The following is a 12,404-nucleotide window of genomic DNA, read 5'->3' as shown; positions in this document are numbered from 1 at the left end:
GGCCCCAGGCCAGGGAATCCAGCATTTCTTCCTGCACTGGGCATCAAAAATAAACACATTCAAGCTCAGGCACAGCTAGTTCCAAAACAGGAAAGGGGCTGGAATCAGGGAGAAGCACATGCTCCACAAGAGTCGTGAATGGATCAGAGGGACTTGGGACACAGGAGGGGCTAAGGACCACCTTTTAAGCTGTGGAGAACAGGTGGGCACGGAAGGTTCAGGGACATATTATGACCGTCATGGCAAACACTCAGGAAAGGAAGGGACAGACAGCAGCACAAGTTCAGAAGGGACAGAACCAGTCCTGTGGCAAGAACTTGGCTTGCTTGTGCAGGAGCCAGGGTGCTCAGACCTGAGCTCCAGCAACCACCTCTGCTCACCAACACACAGGAAAACAGGTAAGTCCAAGTGATATTTGTTTTTATTAGAAAACCCCATTTGGTAAGTGCTTCCTTACCTAGAACAGAGACTGGATGGCCTCTAAGAGTCCCACAGCTTTCTGACTGGGGGTAGGGAGGGATGGGGATGAGGAGGACTCTGGCAACCTCCATAGGCCCCTCTTGGACCGCCATGGCCAGCAATACACCCACAGCACCTCAGCGGGGCCCCAGAGGCAGAGACCCTGCAGGCTGTGGCCCAAGGCATCCCTGTTTTTATGGCTTCAGGGTGTGGAACCAAGAAGGCTCCCAGGTTCCCAGGTCTAGTCCTTTATACTCTGGCTGAGAGCAGGATCCAGGAGAAGGTGGCCAAGACGAAGAGAATACATTTGAGAGACCCTCTGGAGTCTGGAAAGCACCTGGTTTCTTGAGAGAGGTGGGTAAGAGCCCAGCTCAGTTCTTCTTGGTTTTGGGCGTGTCGTATTTCCTCTTGCTGGAGTACCACAAGAGCAGGGGGATGCCGATAGAGGGAAGGGTCATGACTCCGAAGGCTGCCCAGTCCAGCTGTGAAGGAAAACCAAGAATGAGGGTACAGGAGAAGACAGGGAAGGAATAGGGTCAGTAAGCAAGGGAGCAGTCTAGCCCAACTTAAAGCAGAACACTGGCCAGGAAAGCTCCTCTCTGACTATGATACAGAATGGCTCTAAAGGATCAACTGGCCTTTCAGGCTGTGAAGGCGGGGCCTTGCCTAACCCAGCCCAATCTGGCTTCCATACAGTGTTACAAAAGAGAGATGGCCAGGTCCTGCCCGTCAGGCCTCCCCTGGGCTGCCCCTCAGGCTTATGCCATGGGCCCTTGCCTCTAATCCTCCACCTCCCTGCCGCCTTCCAGAAACAACTTGTCACTCCTGGATCACACCATGCTTTCTCATGTCTGAGGGGCATCTTCCTAGGATGATGCTCTCCTGTCCTGACTGGTTAAACCTTCTCTGAACCTTGAGGACAGAATGCCAGAGGAGACTTCCTGCTACATGCCCTTGAACACTGTCCACACAACTTTCCTCCATTTACTGTTTTTTGTTTTTAGTACTAGGCATTAAACCCAGGGCCTCGGGGCTGGGGGTTTAGCTCAGCGGCATAAGCGCCTGCCTTGCAAGCAGGCAGTCGTGAGTTCGATCCCTGGTACCGATAAAAACCACAAAAAGCCAAAAAAAGAAAGAAAGAAAGAAAGAAACCCAGGGCCTCCACACTGAGCTATATCCCCAACATTTTTTTATTTTGAAGCAGAATCTCACTAAATTGCTAAGTTACCCAGACTAGGCTCAAATTTGCAATCTTGTCTCAGCCTTCTAGAGTACTAGAATTACAGGAACGTACCACCTTGTCCAGCTCCCCATTTATGTGTTGTGTCTTCTGAGTCTACGCAATCTTTTTTTTTTTTTTTTTTTTTGTCTTTTTCCTTTTTATCGGTACCGGGGATTGAATTCATGACTGCCTGCTTGCAAGGCAGCGCTTATGCCGCTGAGCTAAATCCCCAGCCCCGAGTCTACGCAATCTTAATGGAAGGGACTGATTTCCTGACGCAATGTTCAGAATGAGTACATACTTAGAAAGTGAATGCATACATGACCGCCTTCACTCAGGTTTTTGGTCCAGTCTTCACAAAGTTCTCTCTTACAATAAACCACAATGAACTTCCCACTTTGCTTTCCCAATGCTCTAAGACCCTTTGAAGTTAATCAGATTTTAAATCTCAAACTCTAAAACAGGGATGAACTCAAGGCTAAGAAAAAGCCAATTCTATAGCTCTTGCCATGATGATCTCATTGACAAAATCACTGGGCATGGTTTAATTGGGATATTTGATGGTTGACTGTATCAGACACCAAGAAAAACCAGCTAGGGGAAGACCACCCAACAAATCATCTACAGAGGCCAAGAGGTTCCAGAACCTATGGGGTGTTCACACATCAGGGAAATGCAAAGAGGACACCAGAAAGCTTACAAAGTGAGGGGAGAATCTCCTATCAAACTCCCGCTGAGCCAGGATTCCTCCTTGTCCAGGTGCACTGGTAGAGCCAATCTGAAAGCAAGAAAGGGACATTAGGTTAAGCTCGCAGCTTGCCTCAACTGGGGCCAGGTATTCCGAGCTGCCCAATTCTAATCACCAAATTCTTAGTTCCCAAAGAGCCATAGTGCTTAAGGGCCAAGGGCATGGCTTGTAGTCCAGTGTTTGCCTAGTAGCTGTGAGGTGCCTGGCAAGCACGAGGTCCTGAGTTCAATTCCCAATACAAAAAAAAAAAAAAAATGTATTAAAGGCAGCCAACTGTGCAACTGAGGTTAGGGCTCAGTCCTCCTGTCATAGCCTCAGTAGACAGAGTAACACTGCTTACCCTCCCCCTCGCCCAGTCCTTCCACGGGCCCATGTGTATACAGCAATGACCAGCCTTGTGCAATCATATACTTACTTCTCAAGTGAAAACACTTCTCTTACTTCACAGGCTGATACGAAACACAAAGAAATAATGAGGGGCCTTCGGGAAGTGTAACGTCCCACCCAAATGTACAGCACTGAGAAGGGGCTGAGTCCAGGCCACATTCCTGCGCTCTGAGAGGCAACCAGGTATCTGGAGCACATTGCAAACAACTGTGTTCCAAGGTGGCTGCTGATTCTTAGGTTTTACATCTATTAACCCATACAGCCCCAGGCAGAAACAGCTTTGAGGCTGGTTCGGAAAGCAGAACTGACCCAGATGTGAAAACATAGCTAGGATTATACATTCCAGGTTTATAAAAAATGAATTTTAGAAAGTGCACTGAGTATTAAAGAATTTTAATTTTTTGATTTTTAGAGACAGAGTCATACCATGTAACTCAGGCTGGCCTGAAACTCAAGATCCTGCTGCCTCAGGACCTGAATACTTGCTAGAGAAGTGCTCTGCCCCTGAGCTATATCCCCTGCCCTGTAAATATTTCTTTTTTTTTTCTTTTTCCTTTTTTATCAGTACCGGGGATCGAACTCAAGACTGCCTGCTTGCAAGGCAGGAGCTTATGCCGCTGAGCTAAACCTCCAGGCCCTGTAAACATTTTTTTTTTAAATTTTATTTAAAAGGAAAAAGAGAAAAAACAAAACAAAACAAAGCGGTGTAAGGGTACAAGTAATACAGAACTACAAAAAAAAAAAAAAAAAGTAAGAAATCACCAGTTAATAGATTACATATTATCATCTTAGAGATAGTTGCTCAAGTCACAGTATCAAAGCATACAAAGTGGACATTCAAACAGTGAGACTGCAAACAGTTGTGTTCAATGATCCAACCAAAAACATTAATATGGTCAGCTATTTAACACCCCTAAACACACTTGCTGTTGTATCTTTTAGAGCACTTTTTTTCCTTCTCTTTTTTGCAACAAAATTTACACATTTTGGGTTTTATTACTCCTTAGTTCTTATTACTTTTTTTTTGGGGAGAGAATAAAGTCAAATATGGCAAAACAAAGCTGTCAGTCAAAACCAAGGATAGACTGTAAATATTTCTTAAATGCTTTAAGAAATGGTTTTTCTCAGGCCTCCCGGGTCCTAATATTTTTTTCCCAAGCACTGCCTCCGAATCTGAGTGCTGAGGTTACAGGCACATGCTACCACACCTGGCTACCATTTTAGATTTGAGTTCTGTAAATGTCTGTCAAGTCACTTTTCTGCTGTGAACTCACTAATCCTACAGAGTCTGTGTATGGTCCTGTCAGCGGCCTATACATTTTAGCATCATAAATGTACAACCTAAGCTTTTTCTTTCCTGCAGTACTGGTGATTGATTCTTGCACATACTCGGCAAGCACACTATGACTGAGCTACATTCCTAGTCTTTTGTTAAGTTTTATTTTATTTTATTTATTTTTTGTTTTTGGTACCAGGGACCAAACTCCTGACTTTGTGCTTGCCAGGCTGGCACTTATGTCACTGAGCTAAATCCCTGGCTAAGTACTATTTTATTTTTATTTTATTATTATTTTTTTCTAAATTCTATTTTAAAATAGGATCTTAGCTGAGCGTGGCGGCACATGCCTGTAATCCCAGCGCTTGGGAGGCTGAGGCAGGAGGATCATTGTGAGTTTGAGATCAGCCTGGGTCACAAAGGGAGCTCAAGGCCAGCCTGAACTGTATAGTGAGACCATGTCTCAAAAAAAACCCCAAACAAATAAAAATAAAAATAGGATCTTGCTAAATTGTCCAGTTGGTCTCAAACTTGCAATCCTACCTCGGCCTCCTAAGCAACTGGGATTAAGGCATGAGCCACCCTGCCCAGCTTCATGATCTAAACTTTTGAAGGCTGGATAGTGTCTCATCTTGTTGGTATTTCCTATAGTTTCAAGGGCTCTATAATTAATGTCATCAATCAATCAATCAAAATACTATTTCCATTAAATATGAGAAACAAAGTTTCTGGCCTCAAGCACTTTATAATTAAATGGGAAGGGAGAGGAAGAAGAGGACTGCTGTGAGCTCAAGGCCAGCCTGGACTGTATACAATGAGACCCTGTCTCAAAAAGAAAAGAAGAGAAGAAAAAAATCCCCACTGAAGTAATAGACTAAATGCTGCCAAAAGTTTAGGTGCAGTCAATGATCCTTATGGAAAGAGTGAGTAGGAGACTGCTATAAGCCGTGTAAGAGACAAAAGACACTGCTCCGAGGTGGTTCTCAAGAAGGCTCCAGATAATGAGATAGAGGAGAGAGAGCTTCAGAGGACAAAGGTGAAGAGAAAAGGTGAAAAGAAAAGGGCAGGTGCTGAGGAAGGGGTGGGTGCAGGCAAGACGTTGATCTAGCAGGCCTGGGTCTATACAGTGGAACAGGAGAGGATGCTGAGAGGCCAAGGACAGCTGGGCAGTCAGAGGGTGAGTATGAGAGGCAGAGCAGCTTAGCCTTGAGGACAAGAATGGACCATTCGGGGCTGGGGATTTAGCTCAGAGGCATAAGCACCTCCTTTGCAAGCAGGTGGTTGTGAGTTCAATCCCCGGTACTGATTAAAAAAAAAAGAACAGACCATTCAGGAAAGAGAAACAGGAGTAGTGGAATAATCTGGCAATGCCTTAGAAAAAATGACTAAAGGGCAAAGGCACCAATGAACCAGGCAGCAGTTGACACACTCCAGTCTGTAAGGAAAGCAGGGGGAAGAGGAGATTTACAGGCCCGTTCCATCCCTTCCACTTTGAAGCACACAGATGCCGATCTTCTGGCCAATCTTATTACCTACTGAATTCAGTGGCATCTGCAGCCGCTTTCTCCAAGTGTTTAAGGGAAGGCACAGCTGAACCCTGTCCAGCTCAGGACTTAGTGACTTACCACAACAGGCCCATCCTCTTGGGCCAAATAGGTGATAGTTGCCGAGGTGAAGTTGAAGTAACCAGCCTTGAGAGGTCGCAGGACCACAGTGTGGGAGACATTGCTAGCACTGGCCCAAGAGTTAAGGGAAAGAAAATAAATGAAGATACAGTGCTAACAATCTTTCATCTTGTAGACCAAATTTACTGTTCCCAAAACAGCTGCCAACATATGCGGTGACCTCATGCCCACAATATGCTACAAGAATGAACAAAATAGACTTTAAAAAAATCCAAAGTGGGGGGAAAAAAAATCCAAAGTGGGGCCAGGGATTTAGCTCAGTGGTAAAAGCACCTGCCTGGCAACACGAGGTTGTGAGTTGGATCCCCAGTACCAAAACCAGAAAAATCCAAAGTGTGTCATGTAACGTAACATCTTTCTACTGTATTGAGAGGGGGAGCCCACATGGTTTTGTATGTAGTCCAAACTGGCATCAAACTTGTAATCCTCCTGCCTCAGCCTCCCAAGCACTGGGAATATAGGCATGCACGACCACAATCAAGTAAATACATTTTAATTCACGAGAAAAAGCATCAACTATCTAATTCACTATTTCTGAAATAATAGATTAGAAGAAGACTCACTGAATAAGAGACTTTTAAAGTCATCCAGGTCTGTTATGCTAGCATTCCACCTAACTTTTTTTTTTTTTTTTCTATTTTTTAATTTTAAGACAAGGTCTTGCTAAGCTGGTAAACTGTCCAGGCTAGGCTCAAACTTGAGATTCTCCTGCCTTAACTAGCATTACAAGTATGTACCATCCATACCTGGTTTTCACTTCATTTTTTCTAAAAGCTTAGTGGTGGAGTGGTTGCCTAGCATACATAAAAGGCCATAAAGGAGGGTTCCATCTCCAGCACTTCCACAAATACACAACAAAAATACTTTTAAACATCCATGCCTAAACTGGGTGTGGTGATGCACTACTGTAATCACAGTACTTGGGAGGCTGGGGCAGGAGGACTGATGCAAGTTCGAGACCAGCCTGGGCTACACAGTGAGTGAGCACAAGGCCAGCCTGAACTGCATAGTGAGATCCTGACTCAAAAAGACAAAAAACAAACAAACAAACAAAAAATCCATGCCTGGCCACAAACATCTTTTCTCCCCCCAGTATTAGGGATTGATCCCATGGGCTTGTGCACGCTAAGCAAGTGGTGTACCACTAAGCTATGAACACCTTTATAGATCTCTAAAGTGTATACTTTCAAATATGTTCAAAGGCCTTATACTGAACTTTATGAACCTTCTTCAGATCTGCTATAAATATTGCTCACACATACACAATGGACCCTCTTGCCTCAGTTTATATGGAGGAATGACAGAATAGCCATGCACGCTCAGCCTGCCTGATGTCCCCCTCTTGCTTTGCTGGCAATGTTCCTTCCTCCTCTCCAGTCCTTGTTAAAACAGAGCCAAGAGGATACGGTGCAATACGGTCCCATTTGACATTCAGCATACCAGAGACAATGCCAAAGTCCTCTGGGGGAAAGGAATCATCAGATAATTCCACATCCAATGCAGCACTAGAAAATAGAGGATACAGAGACTTTGTACATGATCAACAATCAAATCTGCTTGCTTGTCCTAATAACTTAAAACAGAGTCACATAGTAATGTGGACCTATTGTACTGAAGAATCCAGGTCAAGAACTGAACTCTATTACTCAAAAATACCAAAATACTTGAAAATCTAGAAGAGAACAGGCCCAAATCCATTTTGCTTCAATCTGTCTGTGTGTTTACACATGTAACATGCATATTCATATAGGAAGGGGAAAGAGAAGGTAAATAAGGAACAACAATTGAAAAGGAATAAATGACAACAAAAATGCTCATAGGCTAATGAGAAAAGGAAGCTGAAACTTGAATCCACGACGTAACGAACAGTGGTCTCCTCCTTATTTCACAATTCTTGCTTCTCTATTCTGAAACTCCTCCAATCCCAAAAAGGGTTTCTTATAGCTTAGGTAAGTTCTCCATGTCTAAAAGGAGGCCCAGTAGTACATTCACACATTCATGATATCTAATGCTACTGGTCTCCCGAAGAGTAATCACCAATAACAGGATGTCTCCTATACCCATCTGAGAACTAAGAATCCGTCTGTAATCCCAGGGCATCCTTACCTTGAGCCAACATTGTAGATGTTGTACTGTAAGGTCAGGTCCCGCCCTTCCACAGCATATCTGTTCAACAGCGATTTGGAAGCCAAAAGCCTGGCTCCTTCCTCTGCTCGAGTGACAGCTAATAGAACTAACGTCACAAATGCCAGCAGCCTCATCTTCGGAGAACAGAGCAAAATGAGCAGTAAACCCAAGAAAGTAAAAGTCACCCAAGTTTTCCTGTCAGCCTTCTTGTAAGTCTATCACCTTTTGATCATATCAGAGCACCTGCCCTTGCTACAAGCAGTGCAAAAACCACTGGCGCTAACTTCTCTAGTTTCTCCTACCATCTCCACCCTAAGCCTGAAGACTGGCCCAGGCACCCAGCAATACCCACGGCCCTTTTTCTGTCAGGATCCCCGAACGCTCATCAACTGGTGACCCATTTAAAGAACACTGAGTGGCAAAGGGGGGGGGTGCTTTCCGGTGATGCCCATCTCGGAGCTGAGGTATGGCTCTCATGTCTGGAAGTTTCGATATCGCTTCTGGCGATGCCGATCTCGGATCCGCGGCAGTCTCTCTCTGTGCCTCCCACGGTCCTCATTGCTGCAGCCTTCCCGCTGCCCCTCTCCTCCTCTGTCAACAATTCCAGAGTCCCACTGCTCGCCTGCGAGGTCTTCTCACAACCCTTCTTCCCACCCATCATTCCAACTCCTGGGTCTCTTTCAGCTTGGTCCCCTAAACCCCTTTCTGAGTCCTCGGGGTCTCACTCCACTCTGCCCTCCTCCTCTTGTCAAGGTTACTTTTCACCCGCCGGCGAGCCCTCCGCTCTTCCTGCGCTACCTCCGGCGGCTGAGTGACAAGCGAACACAAGCTTCGCACCTCACCCACTCGTGCCTGCTGCATGTCGGACTCACCATGAGTATCCCCATTGCTTACAGAGAGCTACCACGACCGGAAAAGAACGTCAGCAACCCACAGGCCGGAAGTGAGATGTGAACGGAAGTCCGGTGTTCTGCCCAATGCCTTGTGGGAGTTGCAGTTCTCGACCAAGTCCTGCCTTTCCCTCTTTAGAGTCCACCAACCTAAAAGATGTGCGCGCTCCTATACCGGGCTTTTCTGCATCATCCACACTTTTCTTATTCTACCCTTTTCTGTGGCTTTTGGAACTGGCTCTTCACTGCTGTTTGTTTTAATACTACCTTAGTGCGTGCTTTGGGAAACTAGCAAACCTGAAGATTTAGACCATGCGTCTAAAAAGTTGAACTAGAAATTAGAGAAAAACTATTTCTCTAGGATTCTTGCTATTCCCCAATGAGAAATTTAGTCATCCAACATCCAGCAAGTTACCAAGCGCTGAGCTTTGTTTAGAATCCCTTTGATGTGCCAAAAAAAAAAAATTCCTTTCTTCTCTATTCCCACTATAACGGCTGTAATTCATGCTTGGTCCCTACTGCTGGTTTCACTAATACAGTCTTCCTATCTTGGAGCTTTTCCTACATTTTCAGTCAGCTACCAGAGAAACTTCCCCAAACAGCATTTTGAACTGTCGATCCTCGGTTCAGAGGGTAGACTGAAAAGTTAGAAAGTTGCTTATATAGTACCTTTGTTCTCAAATCTGTTAAAATGATCTGATTATAGTACTTTAGAGAGTCAGGGGGTCAAATAAGATTCCATCTATAAAACTCTGGGCCAACGGGGCTGGGGATTTAGCTCAGTGGCATAAGCACCTGCCTTGCAAGCAGGCGGTCGTGAGTTCGATCCCTGGTACCAATGATTAAAAAAGAAAAAACAAAACAAACAAACAAACAAAAAAAAACTCTGGGCCAAGTGAGATGTCACTTGTGCGTAGCTCCAGCTATGGAGTTGGCTGAGGGCAGAGGATCACTTGAGCCCAGGAATTTGAGGCCAACCTGTGCAACATGGTGAGACCCTGGCTCAAAAACAAAACTCAGGAGAGTACCTACAGATGTATGTATTCAGTAAATAGTAAATGTTAGTATTATTCTGTATCTCCCAGCTAGCATTCTTTCATTCAGTATACATTTATTGAGCACCTACTTTTTGCTTGGCACTGCTCTAGGTACTTGGGAATACACTGATGAACAGAAGACATACAATTTCTACTTTGGAGGAGGGGCTTACCTTCTTGTGAAGTAGTATACATTACCCATATTTGAGTATCTGTCTTCCCATTCACCACAACCCAAACTTGAGCTTCTCCATTTCTTTGTTTGCTTGAGACAAGTTTTGTTATAGTCTAGGCTAATCTTGAACTCACTGTGTAGCCCATGCTGGTCTTAAACTTGTAATCCTTCTGCCTGAGCCTCATGAATTCCAAGAATATTTGGATTACAGGCACACACCACCATGCCCAGAGTGGAGCTTCTTGAGGACAGATTGTCCATTTTCATGGCTTAAGGTCATGCCTCAACACATGAGATGCTCTTGTAATGAATAATAACTTCTCTACACACAACTGTCAGTCTGCTCCTAATTCACACCTGTGAGTGTGGCTTCTCTGAAATGCTGTGTTAGCTGGGCATGGTGACACACACCTGTAATTCCAGCACTCGAGAGTTTGAAGCCCCAAGTTTGAGGTCAACTTGGGCTACATAGTATGTTCAAAGCCAGCCTGGGACCAGGCTTGGTGATGTATGCCTGTAGCGCCAGCAATCAGGAAGCTGAGGCAGGAGTTTGAGGTCAACCTGGAGTACATAGTTTAAGGTCAGGCTGGCCTGCACAGTGAGACCCTGTCTCAAAAAGACAAAAAAATAGTAACAAAGCCAGCCTGGACCTATATAGCAAGACCCTGCCTTATATAAATAAATACGTAAATAGTAACAGCAATAATTTAGGGGTTTCCCATTGTCAGTGGATTTAAATCCAATTCTTCTGTCTGGTGATTAAGACACTTCCTTGTGGTCTCCCTCTCCTGCTTCAGGCAAAGGAGGACTTTCCCTCTTGCGCAGTTTCCTTTTCAGACCTTTGATTGATGGAACTCATTAAAACTCAAGGAAAAATCTTTATTAATTATGTACTGTCATAAGCTCCATACTAGTTTCTGAGTAAACACAGAAGCATAAAATATGCCACTTACCCAGGCATGGTGTCATACACCTGAACACACATCTGAGCATACATCTGAGCACTCTGAAGCTGAGGCAGGAAGATCAAAAGTTCAGGTCCTGTCTGGGCAATTTTGGAAGACACTGTCTCAGAGAATAAGAGTCTGGGAATACAGCTCAGCGCAAAGGCCCTGGGTTTAACCTCCAGTGAACAAAAGAAAAGAAGATGGGCCACTTGACTTGGAAGATTAAGCTGTTGGCCAAGACCGATTGTCTTAACACCATTCTAAGAAATCTCACCAAGGTTAGCTTGTAGTTTCCCATCTGTTTTCTTTTCTCATTTTCTTATGTGTCTTTTTACTGAGCAAAAGTTCTGTGTTTTTATTGTAATGTCCTCTAAAACAGCAATTAGTACTAGCCAGTGACATTCACACCTGTAATTCCATTACTTGGGGGCTGAGGCAGGAGAACTGCTGTGAATTTGAGGCCAGGCGGGGCTACATAGTGAGTTCAGGGCTACCCTGGGGCTATCCTGCCCCAGCAATTAATGCTGCCTCAGGAATAGTGCTCTAAGAGCTAGAGGTTTAATTCAGCAGCTCAGGTGCTTGCCTGGTGAGCATGAGGTTGTAAGTTTGATCCCCAGTATAAAAAAAAAAGGAAGAAAAAAGGAATAGTGCTTTGGGTGGCACAGGACTTGGAATGTTTTAGAAGGCAGTAACAGAGTTAAAGCAAAATATGACATCTATACTCAGCATAGTTGATGGGAAATATGGTCCATCAAAGTAACCTAAGGCCAAGCAAGTCTGCCTAGTAAACTTGGGGTTCACTCAAACTGCTTTTTCTTTCTCTAAAACCAGGAGAGTTTCATCCTTGGTACCCTGACAAATACCACTGGATCGGAATGTCCTAGGTACAGCGTAGGTGCAGACACAACTTGGCTTCGAGTCTCCCTTCTGGAAGCTGTTTTCCTACAGGAGCCCAGGGGGGGTCACTTGCTCAGGGCTAGGGATTCTAGTGACTGTCTCCTGCTATTCTTAGGGTTGGGAGGGGAAGGGAGAAGCAGTCTCTGCTGCCTCTGCCTAATCTCTTCTTTGGGATTTGCACTAAGACTGCAAATAGTGTAGTGTGTGACTAATCTGAAAAGGAGGTGGCAAGTTGCTTGATGGGTGGTTGCACCTAGAGATGCCATCTTGCTGACAAAAAGCGAAGGTCCTTGGAGCACAGGAGCTAGCTGGAAGGGCACTGTGTGAGGGCAGATGGATTAACAGAAGCCATGCGTTTCCAAGCAGCATTCTGAATCAGGGCTGGTAGAGTAATAGGGCAGTCCTTGTTCTTTGTACATTGATTGTGGTAAAATACATATTACATAAAATGTGCCATTTTAACCATGAAGTGTCCTACTTAGTGGTAGTAAGTACATTCACACTTGCCACTAAGCTATGCCTCCAGTCCTTTTAATTTTTTATCTATTTTAATT

The 12,404-nt window shown here is 44.7% G+C and overlaps 1 protein-coding gene across 1 annotated transcript; it reads right to left on the bottom strand.

Annotated features, from left to right (window-relative positions):
• Positions 1 to 403: 403 nt before the first annotated feature.
• Positions 404 to 8,863, bottom strand: Ssr2 (signal sequence receptor subunit 2). The gene is made up of 6 exons (XM_003475622.5): positions 8,777 to 8,863; positions 7,884 to 8,038; positions 7,184 to 7,282; positions 5,718 to 5,826; positions 2,382 to 2,459; positions 404 to 941 (listed from the first exon to the last, which is right to left on the bottom strand). The coding sequence occupies exons 1-6, from the start codon at positions 8,789 to 8,791 to the stop codon at positions 831 to 833; spliced, it is 567 nt and encodes a 188-aa protein (XP_003475670.2). The 5' UTR covers positions 8,792 to 8,863; the 3' UTR covers positions 404 to 830.
• Between the last annotated feature and the right edge of the window lie 3,541 nt (positions 8,864 to 12,404).

Source organism: Cavia porcellus, unplaced genomic scaffold (genome assembly GCF_034190915.1).
Source record: "Cavia porcellus strain 051 isolate PalLab524CR breed Dunkin Hartley unplaced genomic scaffold, mCavPor4.1 scaffold_6, whole genome shotgun sequence".
Classification (NCBI taxonomy): domain Eukaryota; kingdom Metazoa; phylum Chordata; class Mammalia; order Rodentia; family Caviidae; genus Cavia; species Cavia porcellus.
The sequence above is the reverse complement of the archived record's forward strand: the minus strand, read 5'-3'. Positions and strand labels throughout refer to the sequence as shown.